The 15,385-nt window shown below is 34.0% G+C and overlaps 4 protein-coding genes across 6 annotated transcripts; all 4 read right to left on the bottom strand.

Moving 5' to 3' along the window:
- Positions 1 to 1,448: 1,448 nt before the first annotated feature.
- Positions 1,449 to 3,562, bottom strand: LOC135842289 (J domain-containing protein DDB_G0295729-like). Its single transcript, XM_065359674.1, has 3 exons — positions 3,370 to 3,562; positions 3,197 to 3,286; positions 1,449 to 3,119 (listed from the first exon to the last, which is right to left on the bottom strand). Exons 1-3 carry the CDS (start codon positions 3,413 to 3,415, stop codon positions 1,582 to 1,584), a joined length of 1,674 nt encoding a protein of 557 aa, XP_065215746.1. The 5' UTR covers positions 3,416 to 3,562; the 3' UTR covers positions 1,449 to 1,581.
- Positions 3,563 to 4,942: 1,380 nt separating this feature from the next.
- Positions 4,943 to 7,064, bottom strand: LOC135845264 (uncharacterized). The gene is made up of 3 exons (XM_065363729.1): positions 6,935 to 7,064; positions 6,685 to 6,855; positions 4,943 to 6,592 (listed from the first exon to the last, which is right to left on the bottom strand). Exons 1-3 carry the CDS (start codon positions 6,981 to 6,983, stop codon positions 5,394 to 5,396), a joined length of 1,419 nt encoding a protein of 472 aa, XP_065219801.1. The 5' UTR covers positions 6,984 to 7,064; the 3' UTR covers positions 4,943 to 5,393.
- Positions 7,065 to 7,734: 670 nt separating this feature from the next.
- On the bottom strand, positions 7,735 to 10,463 carry LOC135843048 (uncharacterized). 2 transcript variants are annotated; one of them, XM_065360782.1, is made up of 5 exons: positions 9,804 to 10,463; positions 9,633 to 9,723; positions 9,517 to 9,552; positions 9,298 to 9,396; positions 7,735 to 9,116 (listed from the first exon to the last, which is right to left on the bottom strand). In XM_065360782.1, the coding sequence occupies exons 2-5, from the start codon at positions 9,676 to 9,678 to the stop codon at positions 7,843 to 7,845; spliced, it is 1,455 nt and encodes a 484-aa protein (XP_065216854.1). In that variant the 5' UTR covers positions 9,679 to 9,723; positions 9,804 to 10,463; the 3' UTR covers positions 7,735 to 7,842. The 2 variants fall into 2 exon arrangements, with proteins under 2 accessions (XP_065216854.1, XP_065216855.1); XM_065360783.1 differs by lacking the exon at positions 9,298 to 9,396.
- Positions 10,464 to 10,612: 149 nt separating this feature from the next.
- Positions 10,613 to 15,184, bottom strand: LOC135843049 (inactive pancreatic lipase-related protein 1-like). Of its 2 annotated transcripts, XM_065360784.1 has the most exons (11): positions 15,025 to 15,183; positions 14,715 to 14,952; positions 14,394 to 14,559; positions 13,955 to 14,058; positions 13,707 to 13,834; positions 13,143 to 13,283; positions 12,683 to 12,835; positions 12,200 to 12,320; positions 11,204 to 11,352; positions 11,061 to 11,127; positions 10,613 to 10,855 (listed from the first exon to the last, which is right to left on the bottom strand). In XM_065360784.1, exons 1-11 carry the CDS (start codon positions 15,065 to 15,067, stop codon positions 10,789 to 10,791), a joined length of 1,377 nt encoding a protein of 458 aa, XP_065216856.1. In that variant the 5' UTR covers positions 15,068 to 15,183; the 3' UTR covers positions 10,613 to 10,788. The 2 variants fall into 2 exon arrangements, with proteins under 2 accessions (XP_065216856.1, XP_065216858.1); XM_065360786.1 differs by lacking the exons at positions 10,613 to 10,855; positions 11,061 to 11,127; positions 11,204 to 11,352 and adding an exon at positions 11,468 to 12,077 and having other exon boundaries at positions 15,025 to 15,184.
- Positions 15,185 to 15,385: the final 201 nt, after the last annotated feature.

The following is a 15,385-nucleotide window of genomic DNA, read 5'->3' as shown; positions in this document are numbered from 1 at the left end:
ATAGAACCTCTCTCAATACTTTAAGCTTTAAAAAATTAATCTAATAAAAAATAGGTAAGTCTTCTCCGGTTTTTTATTCAATTTTTTATGAGGAAGGGATGAAGGACGGCCGACGGGACAGATTTCCAATAGGTATTATTTTTTTTGCCGAAGGGACAGATTTCCAATAGGTATTATTTTTTTTGCCGAAAGCAATACTTACATTTGTTTTTTTTTTTAAAAACTTACTGCATCAGATAATTTTATTCATTTTTCTTCCAATGAAAGTATTTCAACTTTACTTTTTTTTTAGATATTTGAGAAAAAGTGAATTCTGAATATAATTTCACCTAATCCTTTCTCAATCGCAATGAATATATGTATGTTTCCTTCGAGTTTGCATTTTTTTGAAAAAAAAAACGTATTGAGGTATTTTGGTGCATTTTAAAATTTATTTTATCATCATGTATTGTATTATTCGTATTTAGTAATTTTGTCGGAGGATAACATCACGAATTTTATTGTCCAAGGCAATGGCAAAATTCCAGTTTATGTATCTACTAAGGGTTTGCCATGATGATCTGCCACACGCTACTGCCCTGGCTGTGGACGCATTAGTTGGAATTATAAATTATGCCAATGTAAAGGTAATAAATATCATATGTACGCTAACACACCAAAACAAAAATTCCGTAGCGAATTTGTGAAAATCATTTTACATCTAAAACGATTGGTTATTCTACCGCCGCTAGTTAACAGCATGGTCCAAACTGGTATCCATAGCGATATCATGGGCACGCTCAATGAGAACTGGTCTACAAAAACGTTTTTTGTCTTTGCAAAAAAAAATCATAAAAAAACTTTATCGTAGTCGTAGTTTACTACCCACTACTTGATCTTCGGTCTCGTTCGATCCTCTACTCCGTCTCCTTCGGTCACTCGATCGGTTGACCGTTCTGTTATCACTGTTATCAATTTCCTGTCGGACTGTCGGTGGGTTTTGCATTGCGTCAATTGCGTGCTTCGTGGAATCGTGGCTGTAATTTCTTCAGTTTTTTGTTCATCGATTACTTCGTGTTATGTACTTGATCATTATTTTCAGAACCTTCGCGATCGCGTTTCAATACAAATAATCAACTCAACTTCAAGAATCGGTTCTGCTAGGTGATCTGCTGATCGTGTAGTCAAGTCATCGCATTCGCAATGAACACTTCGTTATCATGGCGGATGGTGGATGGTAGGGTCTACTCAATATTCGCTATCACAAGCGTTACTAAATTAGTGCATTCGTGATCGTGATCACTCATCTTTCGCATTCAAATACAAACTTCGAGTTACAGGAGTTCAGCTCAATTCAGCTTTCACACATATTCATTCAGATACTCTTTTGAGTTCGGTGTGTGGAATACTGTTTTATTTCGACGTGAAAATGCATCTACCAATCTACCATATATGTAAGTATTCACGAGTTGAGTGTTTATTTATTTATAATTTACCTATTTTAACTTAATTACGAGTTACATTACTACGTGATTCATCGAACATTTGATTATTAAAATTGAGCGTCTATGTCGGTTCCGTCATCTTTGAAATACCTACTAGCTACCATGGAAAAAAGGTTTCCATCCAACTTGAACGGTCTCCATCACAGCAATTAGCATCCCACGATTGAGGCGGCGGCGGTGGCGGTGGTGGTCCAAAATTACCGTATCCTCCACAGCAAATGTTCGCCGGTGGTGGCGGTGGCGGCGGTGGCATCGGTGGTAATGATCCTCCAAAATTACTGTTCATCTGGTACTGAACTGGACCTTGCCTACGATAATTCTCATCACCATAGTAAGATGAATATGCTGGAGCCGGATTATAGTAACTGCTGTAAGGAGGTGGAGGTGGAGGTGGATAAGGTGGATCTGTAGCTGTAGTGTAATAATCGTCGTAGTAAGATGAATATTCCCCATCATTATTGTTATTGTTATTGTTGATACTGTCAGATGAGTAATATTCGTCGTTGTTATTGTTGTTGTTGTTGTTATTATTAATAATAATCTTTCTGTCAGAAATTCGGTTTGATTTGTTGATTTCATATCGATCGCGCTTCTGTGATTTGTCTTCTTTAAACTTACGTTTATTTTTCTTCGATTCAGATTCAGAATCAGAACTTTTTATCGATCTTGCAAAATCAGAATCATACAGATCTTCCCTTCCTACGGTCATTTCCTCGCTCAATATGAACGATTTTGTGTCTCCTGTATCTTCATCAGCGTTGAAATTCGAATCAAACAGATCTTCTCTGCCTACAGTCATTTCTTCGCTCAAAGCAAACTGTTTGTTTCCGGCTGTTCTTTTGACGTCAACGATTCTGTTATTCTCTTTAATATCAAGTAATTTTTCCAGAACGCTGGCCAATATAAGTTGATCGGCATCGTAAACTGATACCAAACCTGAATTCTCCTTATTCAACATTTCAGCTAGATCATCTACCTCTAATCCTTTCTGCTTCAGATGCTTCTTTGTGTAATCATTCAAAGATGATTTATTCAGTAAAGCAATTTGCTCCACGATTTGCCTTATTTCCTCTTCTCTATCGATTTGATCCAAAGCATCACTCAATCTAACTTCGAGTTCAACGTTCTGCAATTGATCATACGTTTCTTCGATCATCGGTTCCATATTCGTCTCTAAATACTCATGCAACTCGTTATCGTTTAGTTGCTCTCCTTCGATGAGATTATTTATGTAACCTAGTTGGCGTGGTTCGAGCTCCGATACGCTGGTCCATTTCGGATGTAAATCTTGTAATCGTCTTATGACGTGGAGTCCGGTTTTATGAGGATCTCTGAGTATTTTCAGTATTTCGTCGAACGTCTCTGGATCTTGGAATATCTTTTGGCGGATTTTCTTCGATGTTTTCGATTTGTTTAGTTTATAGTTCCATAATTTATTGAACGATAGACTGTTGTAATCGGATGTGGTTGCTGTAAGGGAGGATGAAATTTCGTATTTTTCGTTACATTCGCAGTATATTTCGTCCAGGCAGATGGGATTGTAGGTTTGGCAGCCGTACATGTCGCACATAACGTTGCAAGTTATCGAACAACCAGCTGCGCCGAAAAGAATGCATCCTAGATCAGGTCTAAAAACTGTCAAGATCTACATTAGAAAAAAATGTATACGTCAAGTTTGGTGGCAACTGGATGACGAAGGAATATAAACATACTGTTGGATTGGTCAGTGAATGAAGCTTGTTCGGGAGTTTGGAACTTATCAGCGCTTGATTTGATAATTCTGCACCAACATATTAATAAATCTACGAATGTTTAGTGTGTCATTACTCATTAATAATTTACTAGAAGCGAATGAAATAATGCAGTAATATTGATAGGTACTTACTGGAGGTGAAGAGAATCAACGAATATAATGTCATGTTCAAGTCCATGTGGATTTGGTGAATTTTAGCTACGCTTTTATGATGGATAGTAGTTACAGCATCAACGAAGGAAAAGTAAATGTATTTTGCGAGTTAGGTACAAGTTTAATTCTAATACTTCACTGAGTAATTGGTGTTGAATTATTCGCAGAGTAAGGCACTTGAGTAAATACCTACTTGTATCTGCTGTTCAGTTTAATATCCACGTGCTCTCGTTAATTGCACTTGATTGTTTGCTAATTTATTCAAAATAAATATTCACTAATAATTTGAATTTGTTTGAAGACTTAAATAGAACATTGAGATTATGCAACATGAGTTGGATTATTTTTGATGAAAATTGAAAAAATTCATTGAAGTTTGATTTGTATGTATTTTAATCTCATTTTCCATCAGGCTCAATTTGAGGATTTTATTTAGGTAGGTGCCTATTTTTTTTTCAATAGGTACTTTCCAAAAATAGGTAGGTACATCTCACTCACCTTCCTCAATTTTAACGGAATACCGTCCGTTATGAAGCAGTTCTATTTTTCTTTTTCTGTTTTTAAGGTATAAAGAGCAGTTACGTATTCGTAGATACACAGAATAAAAATTATGTAGGGGAAAATGTTATTGGATATCAGTAATTATATACCTTACCTTGAAAATTATCTGATGTACTCTGATCGAAGTATCAAGACCTAAGATCCTGATTCTAATTGATAAATAAGGTTAATAATGATAAATGTGTCATGTCATAATATTTGAGGGAGAATTAGTTACCTGTGTCTTTGAATCTAATCTTAAAAACTATCGAAGAGTAAAAATGTGAAAATTTCAACTGTAAATCTCGATTTTCTGAATCACTGTGCAATTTACCCAATTCATTCTACTCGTACTCGTATATCGATAAATGCAGAGTGCCATGAGATATTTTTCATACTTTCTTTTCATTATTCTGTCATTCTGTGAACTAGTGATCATTCATTTACCTGACTCCCTGCTCACAAAATATCTACCTAATCTATACCTAATTACCTATTAACGAAACAAAAGAATAACCATTTTAAAAAATGAAAAAATCTACCTACACCTTGAAACAATACATTCACCACTTGCAAAATGTTATTCGTTCCTCCTCAATCGAAGGTCCCTAAATAAAAAACTAAACATTTACTACAATACTGCTGAGTATTTCGTCACAAAAGTATAATTTGATTGTCTAGAAAAACCTTTTATTTGCCCAAAGATTTATTATATCGGAGCTATGGGTTATTTTGCACGGTCCTAGAGAGAAATAGGACCTCATCGGTGTTTTGTATGTAATTCGCAAATTGAAACTTTTTGTCACAAAACTTGAAAATGAAACCCTTTGTCTTTTGTAATCAAAATGAAAACTCTTTCTTCTGAACTGAAAGCTATAATTTATTGTCGCAAGAAGTCGAAATTTTTGTCACAAAAATCAAAACTTTTTTGATTTTACTTCCAATTTTTCAAATATATTTTCAGAACATTCAATTTATATTTTCATTTTTTAATTTAATTTTCAGTTTATGATTCAGTATTAAGATTTTTTGATTTAATTGCCAATGTTTGATCTTATTTTCTGGTTTTGATTTTATATTCAGTTTTCAAATTCATTTTCAGAGTTTCCAGTTTTATTTTCATTACTTCGATTCAATGTTCAGAATTTTCAATGTCATTTTCAAAATTTTTAGTTTGCATGGTTTCATGTTTTTGATTTAATGTTCAAAATCTTCAATTTTAATTTTCATAGTTTCAGTTTCATTTTTTTTCTTAGTTTCACTTTTATTTTCCATTTTTGGTTATATTTCCAGAATTTTTTATTTAATTTCCAGTCTTCGAATTTATTTACGGCAGTTCTGTTTTCATTTTTTAGTACGTAGGTAGGTACCTACATTTTTATGATTTTGATTTTTTTTCTGGAAAAATTTAATTTTAATGTTTTTAAAAATTTATTTGTCATTTAGAGTACCTACATGAGTTTTTATGCTTTATTGAAAATAATGCAGTCATTTGCGATGAATAATTTTTGATTTTTTTCACACCAGGTCCTAATCTTGTGTTTGTAAATAGCCAAGTCTTTTTTGTTCACATCACCTGAAAAGTTGACCTTTTTGTCCGATTTCGTGTATTTATATGTCTTATCGCCTATTTTCCAGCTTTGCTTAATTGAACCATTACTACCGACCTCCAATTCGATGGTAGCTTTGGTACCGAATTGCCAAGTTTGCTTGATGGTGCCATCACTTTGTTTGCTCAGTACTACCTGATTTCCATTTTTTTCATTTTTCCAATCTAAATCAATCGAGCCATTTTTTTTCTTTACTAAACGCACATCAGTGGTCTTGGTGCTCCAGTGTTCGTTTAACATTTTGTAATCGTTTATTGAATTGAAATCTTTAAACAATATAGCAAATGCAGCTTTTTCATCAGATTTTTCAGATTTTTTATGGTTTTTCTTCTTGGACTTTTTTTCCTGTTTCTTCTTAGATTTTTTTTCATCTTTGAGATATTTAATAAACTGCTCAACGATTACCGATTCAACGAAATCTGATATTTCGTCGAATGCTTTCAAATCTTCATTGGTTACTTCTTCGATCTTATCTTTGGGAAATAGCTTAGCAAGAAATTTGGCGAAATGTGTATCATTAACGATCACTGGCAGGATTGAATCGTCTTCGAGAAAAGCTTCTATGTTCGTTTTGTAATGCAAGTTATCGATTTTGTAATCTCCTTTTTTAAGAGACTTATGTATCCGGATTGAAAGATACTTGCGTAACGATTTACGATCTAGTTGGCCATCTTGATCGATGTATTTTGACACAGGCATGTTGAATTGCCCATTTGGTTTCAATTTATTGTATTCCTTGGTATCAGGATATTCTTCTTTGAGTTCATGAATGGAATCGGTAGCAGTTCGAGGGTATTTTTGGAGTATTTCGTAAACGTTGCTTTCGAGGTCTTCATCCTCGGTGATTTTTTGTAGCAGACGTCTGGAAGTTTTATTTTTTTGGAATTTATCGTTCCATAATGCGGCGAGAGGTTTATTCTCCAATGTGCATTGGCAAATGTGAGACTTATCACAGGTACCTTGGCTACTTGAGTTGTACAAAAAAGCTAATGTCGAGCAGGTTGCATTGCATGCTTGATCACCAATTATTATGCAGTTGAAGTGAGGTGGCTCTGTGGTGCATTTAACAACAAGTATGAGTCAAAATCAATGATGTACCTACGAGTAGAAGAAATAAAATACTCGTACTCGTGGGAATACTTGCCTTTTTCTTCTTCAGCTTCATTAGCTTCATTTTCATTTTCGCTGTCGGAATCTGAACCACTTTCGAATTCACTGTCTTCTTGTGATGATTGATATTGATTGTCGTCGTCGTCAGCTTCATCATCAGAAATGTAGGAAGCCGTTCTTGATGGACCTGCGGAGGTAATTCGTACTGAAATGAATAGAAGGCGTTGTTAGGTTATAAATCAAATCAAATCTGTTATGAATAAAAAAATCAATAAATCTCTCACATGTTACAAGGACTTGTAAAGCACATATCAAAAAAATTATTTTGCTCATTTTTCACCTGCTTTCAATTTTCATCAATTGTTGTGTTCAACTAGTGTTTAACTGTTGGTGTGTCTTAACGAGAATTGCAGTCTGGTTTCATTTTCGATTCGTGTTACTAATGAACTTGAGTGTGTTATGTATGCCAGCCTGAGCAATTAACGTAACGATTGACTGTGAATGTCTGAAAAAATTATAATTTTTCAGCGAATACCGAAAGTACTAGGTAAGAATTTTTTGAAATGTGATTTTGATGATGCACAAATTTGCCAGTAGCGTTATAAAGCTTTGTGAAGTATGATTCAATACCTATTGGAATATTATTGCAGGACTTTATTCTAACCGGATGTATGTATTCCGGATTTAAAATTTTTGCCTTTTGGTCCATGGCTTCCAAATTTACGAAATTTCAATTTGATTTTTGAAGCTTACGTGGCCTTAAAATTATAAAATTTCAAATCAATTTTCCAAATTCAAACAGCCTTGAAACTATTGAAAATTGAAAATAATTAGAGTTTGCATGGTTCCCAAATTACGATATTTTAAATAAATGTCTGGAACTGGCATTGCCTCCAAATTACAAAATTTCCATCATTTTTTTTCAAAATTTGAAATTGATTCCTGGAATCTACGTGGCTTTTAAATTTAAAATTTTCAATTTGCATTTTGGAGCTTTGGGAATTCCAAAAAAGCAGACAAGACGCTCTTCAGAGAGTTAACAGGTAGATGTGCTGAAGTAGTTGATGAAAAAGTACACGAATGATCTTCATTTGAAATAGGAACAGTTTTATTATACATTTATACACATAAAATCTAACATTGTTTTTTTCACATTTTTTCTATTTTCTTTTCTGTTATGGTCAGTTATTCATTAAAAAATGACGCAAGATTCTTTCTCAACGAAGAAATCGTTTGCATCGCACCAGGATTTGATAATCTCGGTGTACTTTTTATACGCACCCTCGTCCCTGTTGTTGTTGTACCAAACTCGATGAGGTGTACCATTTGGAGACCTGTCGTAGTCCAGTCTAGTTTTGTCGAATTCCCAACTCTGTATTTGAGTTCTATCGATATCTCGATATAATCCAATGAACACTTTACCACCGAAATTCCAGTTTTGGTCGACAGCTCCATCTGCATGTCTGTGTAGGTAAACCTCATCGTTATCTTTTCTCCACCAAAGTTGAGTATCGCCTGAAGGAGATACACGCTTAAAACGAACATCGTAATTGGGTCCTGTCCAGGTTTTATCAACTGGGTTGCGGAAATTATCTATGACTGTTTTGTTGATGGTAGACTTTGGTAGTGTGTAGTCAACGGTTACAGAAGAAAATAGAGGTGGATTTTGAGGTGGGCGAGGGCCACCAGAGTTTTGACTGATAGGTGGTTTGATGGATTTTTGGCCTGGTTTGGATGGTCCTTTTGAGTTGGCTGCTGGAGGTGTACCAGGACTCTTAGCTTTGGCTCGAGTGGCTTTTATGAGTTCGTTGATGATATGATTATCGACGAATTCTTCAAGGTCTTCCTCTTTTTCATCCATTGGCTGTTCGTCCTCTTGACTCAACTGCAAGAACTCATCGACCACTTTTCCTAATATGGGATTATGCGTACGACGAACATCATGTACCAAGTGTTGAAAAGCTAATTCATCCGGAGCGTTTTCCAAAGCTTCGTTGAGAGATTTCTTGTAATCGATGTCTTTTGGAAATTCTTTATTTATGAACGATCGTAACTTGAGAGTTGTGTATTTTTTGGCTTCTTCTTTATTGAATTTCCTCTCAGGTTGGACTATTTTGGTAGAAGGCACTTTAGTCTTGATGCGAATATTTTGGTACTCGGTTGGTAAAACGGATTCTAACGCTGCTTTGGTCTCTTCGGATGACATGAAGGATGCTTTTAGTATCTCGAATACTTGTTTGGAGAGTTCTGAGTCGAGTTTGACCTGAGGCAAAACAACCTTGCTGTCGAACTTTCGGTCCCATAAGTCATCCAAAGTTAGGTTTTCAGAAGGATCACAAACACAAATGTTTTGATCGTTGCAGTATCCGGTGCTTTCGTTTCCGTATATTTTGGCAACGATTCCGCAACCTGCGTTACATCCTTGGGTAGTGAATAGTGTACAGATCAGGTTCGGAAATACGGGCCCTGTAGGTAAAAATGAGATTAGTAAAGTAGGCCAGCGAACGTCAAAACTATTGATTTTAATCATTAGTTAGTCCTTATACATTGTAAGATAGCATGTCTACGAGTATAATGGATTGGATACTGTAATATGTAGGTAGTTTGCTTATTTTGTCAATGTCTAATTGAGTAATTGTTCCTATACCTTGCTGTGCAGCTTCTTCCTCTTCACCTTCTTCTCCTTCTTCTTCTTCACCCTCCTCATCCCCTTCCTCACCTCGTTCTTCTTCTTCTTCTCCTCCTCCTGCAATAGTAAACAATTTTAAGATTTTTCATTTCGCGTGAAGTTTTAAAGGCCAAAAACTCAATTTTGACGTTTCTTTTTTTTTTAGGTGAAGAGGCAAGCAAGAAATATAAGTATTACCTTCGTTATCTGAACCGTTTGCTGATGCTGTTCGAACTGTAAGTACTCAATTGAATTAATTAATTCCATCTTTACAAAAAGTTTTCGGTATTTAATTTACGCTCGAGTTACATTACCAAAAATTACGCCCAATAAAAGTGTTAGCAGTAAAAACGACTTCATTTTGAGTAAGGTTGTGGGTAACTTGTGTATGTTGACGTGTAATGCCTGCAGAAAAAAATTAAATGAAAATGTACGCTTGAAACTTCCATTATTGCTGTTAAATAAAATTCAAATAAAAACATTACTTTTGCCAATTAAAATTAATTTTTGATGAAAATTCTCGTCAGTAAACCTATTGTCGAGTTGATGAAGTCGAATGTACTGAATTTTTGTAGCCGTCTCACATGAGCAATTGATTTGACAAACAGCTGGTTACAAGGATTTTAAAAGGGTTGAAAATATTGTATCTGCCACTCTATAATCATCTTGCTGATTGAATAATGGCTGTTGTAACTAAAATTTGAAAAAATGATGGGTGTTGAACTGTTGATTGATGTCACCTTGAACGATGTTGTCTTGTTGATTCCTACGAGTAATGGTTGTGCTTATTTACATGTATAGGTTATGTACTGCTGTGAAATGCAAGTTAGTATGGAAAGTTGAATTTTAAATTTTGAAAGTGTCGTTTTTGAATTTGATTGAGTGTTGGTAAAAAACAAAAAAACGGCAATGATTTCTAGTGGATTTTCAGACAGTTTTCAATAGAGATTTGCCTATTTCAATATTGAATGACAAAAATGTCAAACTTTGAAATTTTATTGACGTGAGATGTTAAAAAGTGACAACTTGAGCGCAACTAGGTATCGAAAACTGTAGTTTTGAACCTTCTGAATTCTCTAGAAATTTTTCAAAGTTTCTTCAAACACTTCAAATCACTCTGTAAAGGCCAAAAATGAAGTTTGAGACCTATAACTTTGGTCGATGCTTATTACAGACACCTTTTTGATCGTTTTCGGCGATTACTCCAAAATAGGTCGCATTTCGAGTTACACTTTTCAATTATTCGGCACTGGTGTAGCAAGAAATTCCTGTGATGATATTCTAAGTGTAAAAATTTACAAACGAAGTCTAATTTTTAATTTCTTTCAGGTAGATTTCACAAAAATCATTTTGTTTTGAATTATAATCAATCTTCTATCTTCAATTTCATAGTTTCATCCAACACAGTGTAGGAAAGATGTTCAAAGCTCATCAATTTAACCAAATACTTTGGAAGGATTCATTCTTGATTTAGAAATAAGGTTTAAAGAAGTCCTTAAGAAACTTGATTCCTCCTTTGGCGCCGGTATTCCTTTCTCTAAAAAAAAAAAAAATGAAAATTAATTGTAACGAAAATAGTACAAAATGAAGCTTATTTTTTCATATGTGGTTCTGACTTGAGTAATGAAATATGTCCCGTGAAAAGGAAGAGTTTCGATAAGATTTCACTAAAATATAATATTATAGGTACCTCATTTTCAACCAAAAAAAATATACCTACTCAATAATTATGACTGACTTACTCGATAGGTTTTTCTAATCTTTGCTGCGTTAATTCTTTCATTAGTTGGGTAATTTTTGGATCATTTTCTGGAACAAAAAATAGTGATATTACCTATCGCTCCTCAATCGCGTCTTTTTTTTTTTCAAGTGTAATAAAACTTACGGCAATAAGGACTTGCTTCACTAGTACCAACAGAAAATGCTCCTCTGGCTGGATGCTGTTCGGCAAACAAACCAATTGGACTACACGTATCCAACGTACATTTATCGAATTTCTCCCACGTTAAGGTTGCTCTGCCAAATGTGGCGATACTAAAATAAACAAGTAGATGTTAGATAAATTGGTAAATTTACAGATAAAAGTTGAGTAAGAAATCAATGCTGCATCAACTAAATTTTAATTAGATGTTAATAATGAGACTCGTTGCTTTATTAGGAAAAGGTCGTAACTACAATTTTTATAAAAAATGAGATAGTGGTATCATTGGAAAGAGAATTTTGTCCTCTACATGATGCAACACTTGAAATTGAATTTCGATGTTTTTTGTTCTCGTAATAGCCGAAAACAAATGGTTTTAAATACAAGTTTTCAAAACCGTTACAATGAAAAGGTTCTAAATGATATTGTTTCTCAGATTGAACCTATTTCTTTTGATTTTTGTAATTTGTTGGTAAGAAAAGTCATTATAAACACATAATTTCACGTAATTTCACTGATTAATTGCAGAAAATCAACCTCATCACCTTAAGGATATCGTTCCTGTGTATTTCTTATGGGCTTTTGATGAAAAAAGCTTGACTTAAGGTGAAAGTTCCTTTGTTAAATTTTACTTTTTTCAGTTCAGAGTTCCTCAAATAAAAAAATGAAAAATCAGTGCTACCAGGATGTTTATTTTGAAAATTAGCAGGAAAATGATTGCGATAACCAAATGTTCTCTTACCTCATCTAAAACTATAAAGTGTACTTGATAGAATGCTCTTTAAAAATTAAAATGCGTTTTCTGAGAAATCAACTTTGATGTAGTTACGACCTTTTCCTAATAAAGCAACGAAACAAGTAGATGTTAGATAAATTGGTAAATTTACAGATAAAAGTTGAGTAAGAAATCAATGCTGCATCAACTAAATTTTAATTAGATGTTAATAATGAGACACTTACTCCAAAACTGTACCGAAGTAGCTTGTTGAACGTCCCCAAAACGTACAATAATCATTGAGCAATGCTTCGGTGTAGTATTCGTACGATTTACCATGCGAACATGCTATCCACGTTGAAATGACTGCACAATAATTGATTTTATGGTAAAATAATGTCAACGTTAATTTGCGTGATTTCATTTCAGTATGGAAATTTTAATGCGACAAAATTACCAATTAAATGCCGAATTCAAAGAAATTCATTTTGATTATTTTCTTCCCCTCCAATAGTTAGTGTTTGACTCCTAAATTTTTTAGATAGGCGAGTAGTAGAAATATTTCCGGATTGATCACTCATTTCTTGGACATCCATGTATATACGCCTTCATGGTCTCAAAATTTTTGACTTAGTTGCATCGAATTGAACAATACTTATCCAAGGAAACCAAGCCATTTTGTCGCACTATAATTTCCAACAATAAGATGACTGTAGTGTATATCTTACGTTTGGCATGCGCATACACCATGGGTAAAATTTGATCAGGGTTGTCAGGAAGTTCGGATATATCTTTGATGCTTGTGATGTTCAATTCTTGAAACGCTGGTACGATGCAACCTGGCTGCAATGCTCCTCCGTTCATGTAATAATCAACGTGTCCTAAAACAATGAAAATTGCAAGTAGACTAAAAAATCGGTGGGAAAAAAACAGTAAAAAATGTCTTCATTTTTACATTTTCAAATTTTTTTTTGGCGAGTTCATGTGAGTAAATTTTGAATTTTTGGACATTTTTCTGTATTACTTGACTTTCTCAAAAAGTTGAACTCATATAAATAATGTGTTTGTCAAAACTTAATCCCTGCTTTTAATGTCTCAAATGATTGAACTGTAAAATCGTAGTGAAAAATTCTAAAATAATGATAGATAATAAAATTGTGAAGAGTATTTCACAATAAGGTATCTTACCAGTTGGTAAAATTAAACCGAATCCCAAAAGTGGTGCTGGTCTAATATTAGTGTGAATTACGTCGACGAAATTCGCATCATTTTTGGTTAGTCGGACTTCTGCAGGACTTCCTTCGAATCCTGGTTGAGCTGGGTCGAATGCTGAAAATAGAGAAGTCAAGAGTTAAAGAAGAAACATTTAATTTTGGTAAATTTTGAAGATAAATGTTATGAAATTAGACCGTTGACCCATAGGACAGCTTTGAAAAAATTCAGCTGCTCAAACGGAAAATCGAGGGTTTTTACAGTGATTCGAATTTTCCAAAATAGTTTGAAAAATGCATAAATTAATGAGTGTGTTTGGAGAAACTAAATCTCAAAAAATCTTCATTAGAGATCATATTCTTACTACCGTTGCTTTCTTAAGGCAACTTTCGACTTACTTGAGTGAGAAAAACTGAATTTTTTCAACCCAATTTTTCTCAAAAAAAAAAAAAAAACCGGTGAAATAGTTTAGTGAATTACTTTTTTCAAAATAATTATTAATAATTTGACAACGTCCGGTCAATTTTCTATTGTACTCACCTGTCAACTGTCCAACTCCAGGGATTCCTTTGGAGGCATATGCTGATATATGAGCTCCTAAACTATGCCCCATAAAATGGATTCGCGCTGGATCCAGATGCCAAATTTCAACGAGATATTTTACAAATCTGAAATGAATATTGGAATAGCGAGTAAATTTATTTTCATTCGAGATTTTATTTAACTACCTACTTGAACGAGTATACTTCCAAATCTCAGATTTTATTATTGAGTTTATTAGTGCATACCTTTTCAATTCAGCTCCAACAACGCGAGTATTCGAGGCGACTTGCAAGTAATTCCAGTGACTAGCTCCTTTACCCCAGTCCACGATAAATACGTTAGCATCTCTCTATATGCATGAAACAAGCATCGATACGAGGCCTAATTCATTAAATAATTTCGAAAAGTTTCGAAAAGTGAACTTGAAAGGCTGAATTTCTATTGGAGATTAATCAAAAATCATCACTGCTCAAGACATCCTATGATTTTTAAAGATTTTTTGAATTTTATAGTACTACATATTTATCTAGTGTACCTATTGTTAAAAACATTTCGAAGAGTTCAAAATTTTACTTTATTTTTTGACATTTCTAAGTATTTAATCTCCCCGAAACAAGCCTTGAATTGTGGTAAAATCAACTTTCGTCGTATTATTATTAGCACTGTTTTGTTTTATATACGTACTTGTTTAAGATAAGCATCCTTCAATTCATGTATCCATGGCACGCTTCCGTCACTGGAAAATCCGTGAGTTATGAACGCGGTGTGAGGACGTTCTGGATCGAAATCTGATCCTTCGATTGAAATATCTTTCCATAGCTTGACGGTAAATTGTTGAGTGGGATATTTGCTATGTCATTAAAAAAAAAAAAAATGTATACTGGATGATTGCATGGTAAAAAAAAACTCGTGTTTCACTCACCAGTATGAGTTCAAGAAAGTAATAGCTATAAATTTACAGCAGTTATTCATTTTTTAAAAAAAGTTTCTCATTAAATATCTTACCTCGTATATAAGTATATTTTTGCATCAATGATTTTAGGACTCATTGGCTTCGGAAAAGGTCGAAAAAATGATTTCCACGGAGCTTCATTGGGAAACCCTCCTAATTCGGCGTAGTCTTCAAAAATACATTGTGCAATCTCAGCTGGAATTGGCTGAGTAATGGTTTCCGTAGATTTTGGCTCGCACGTAATTCCATCTTTTTTTGCAAAAGGGTCAGTTGTTTCGAAACCATGGCTGACTGCGAAAATTATTATAAACTATTTACTCGAAAAATTAAAAAAAAATAAATTAAAATAATTATTCAACTTACCGCTAATTAAAGCGCTGATGATCAGAACCGCATTACTCTTCATTATGACTAACACTCGCAAAATGACTCGTTTTACAGACTAGTGATACAGTAACGATTATTTCTCGCGAGTGATGGAAAGTTCCGTGCTTACGAAATCTGCTTTAGTTAAATATTTATAAAAAGAATTTATCGAGGTATGTATTTGGCGAGGTTGAAGTTCAACCCCGAAGTTGTGTCTGCGATATGACTGTTATTTGATAAAATAAGGTCGTGGTGATTGATTGTTGTAGGTACGCGTATGCGATATCATCTCATTCAGAGTGTGAGTATTTTACGAATGCCTAGTTATGAACTTGAGAACTTGATGCATTTTTTTCCT

The sequence above is a fragment of the Planococcus citri genome, chromosome 4 (assembly GCF_950023065.1).
Source record: "Planococcus citri chromosome 4, ihPlaCitr1.1, whole genome shotgun sequence".
In the NCBI taxonomy this organism is placed as follows: Eukaryota; Metazoa; Arthropoda; class Insecta; order Hemiptera; family Pseudococcidae; genus Planococcus; species Planococcus citri.
This window is presented reverse-complemented; position numbering and strand designations above follow the sequence as displayed.

Coding starts and splice junctions, on each gene's coding strand:
- LOC135842289 (XM_065359674.1), bottom strand. CDS start 3,415: ATGGACTTGAACATGACATTATATTCGTTGATTCTCTTCACCTCCA. Junction 3,287..3,369: donor GTTGATTCTCTTCACCTCCA/GTAAGTACCTAT, acceptor AAACATTCGTAG/ATTTATTAATATGTTGGTGC. Junction 3,120..3,196: donor ATTCACTGACCAATCCAACA/GTATGTTTATAT, acceptor AGATCTTGACAG/TTTTTAGACCTGATCTAGGA.
- LOC135845264 (XM_065363729.1), bottom strand. CDS start 6,983: ATGAGCAAAATAATTTTTTTGATATGTGCTTTACAAGTCCTTGTAACA. Junction 6,856..6,934: donor TTTACAAGTCCTTGTAACAT/GTGAGAGATTTA, acceptor TATTCATTTCAG/TACGAATTACCTCCGCAGGT. Junction 6,593..6,684: donor TGAAGCTGAAGAAGAAAAAG/GCAAGTATTCCC, acceptor AATGCACCACAG/AGCCACCTCACTTCAACTGC.
- LOC135843048 (XM_065360782.1), bottom strand. CDS start 9,678: ATGAAGTCGTTTTTACTGCTAACACTTTTATTGGGCGTAATTTTTG. Junction 9,553..9,632: donor TTTATTGGGCGTAATTTTTG/GTAATGTAACTC, acceptor GAGTACTTACAG/TTCGAACAGCATCAGCAAAC. Junction 9,397..9,516: donor AAACGGTTCAGATAACGAAG/GTAATACTTATA, acceptor TTACTATTGCAG/GAGGAGGAGAAGAAGAAGAA.
- LOC135843049 (XM_065360784.1), bottom strand. CDS start 15,067: ATGAAGAGTAATGCGGTTCTGATCATCAGCGCTTTAATTAGCG. Junction 14,560..14,714: donor AAAATATACTTATATACGAG/GTAAGATATTTA, acceptor TTAATGACATAG/CAAATATCCCACTCAACAAT. Junction 13,835..13,954: donor GTTGGAGCTGAATTGAAAAG/GTATGCACTAAT, acceptor TATTCATTTCAG/ATTTGTAAAATATCTCGTTG.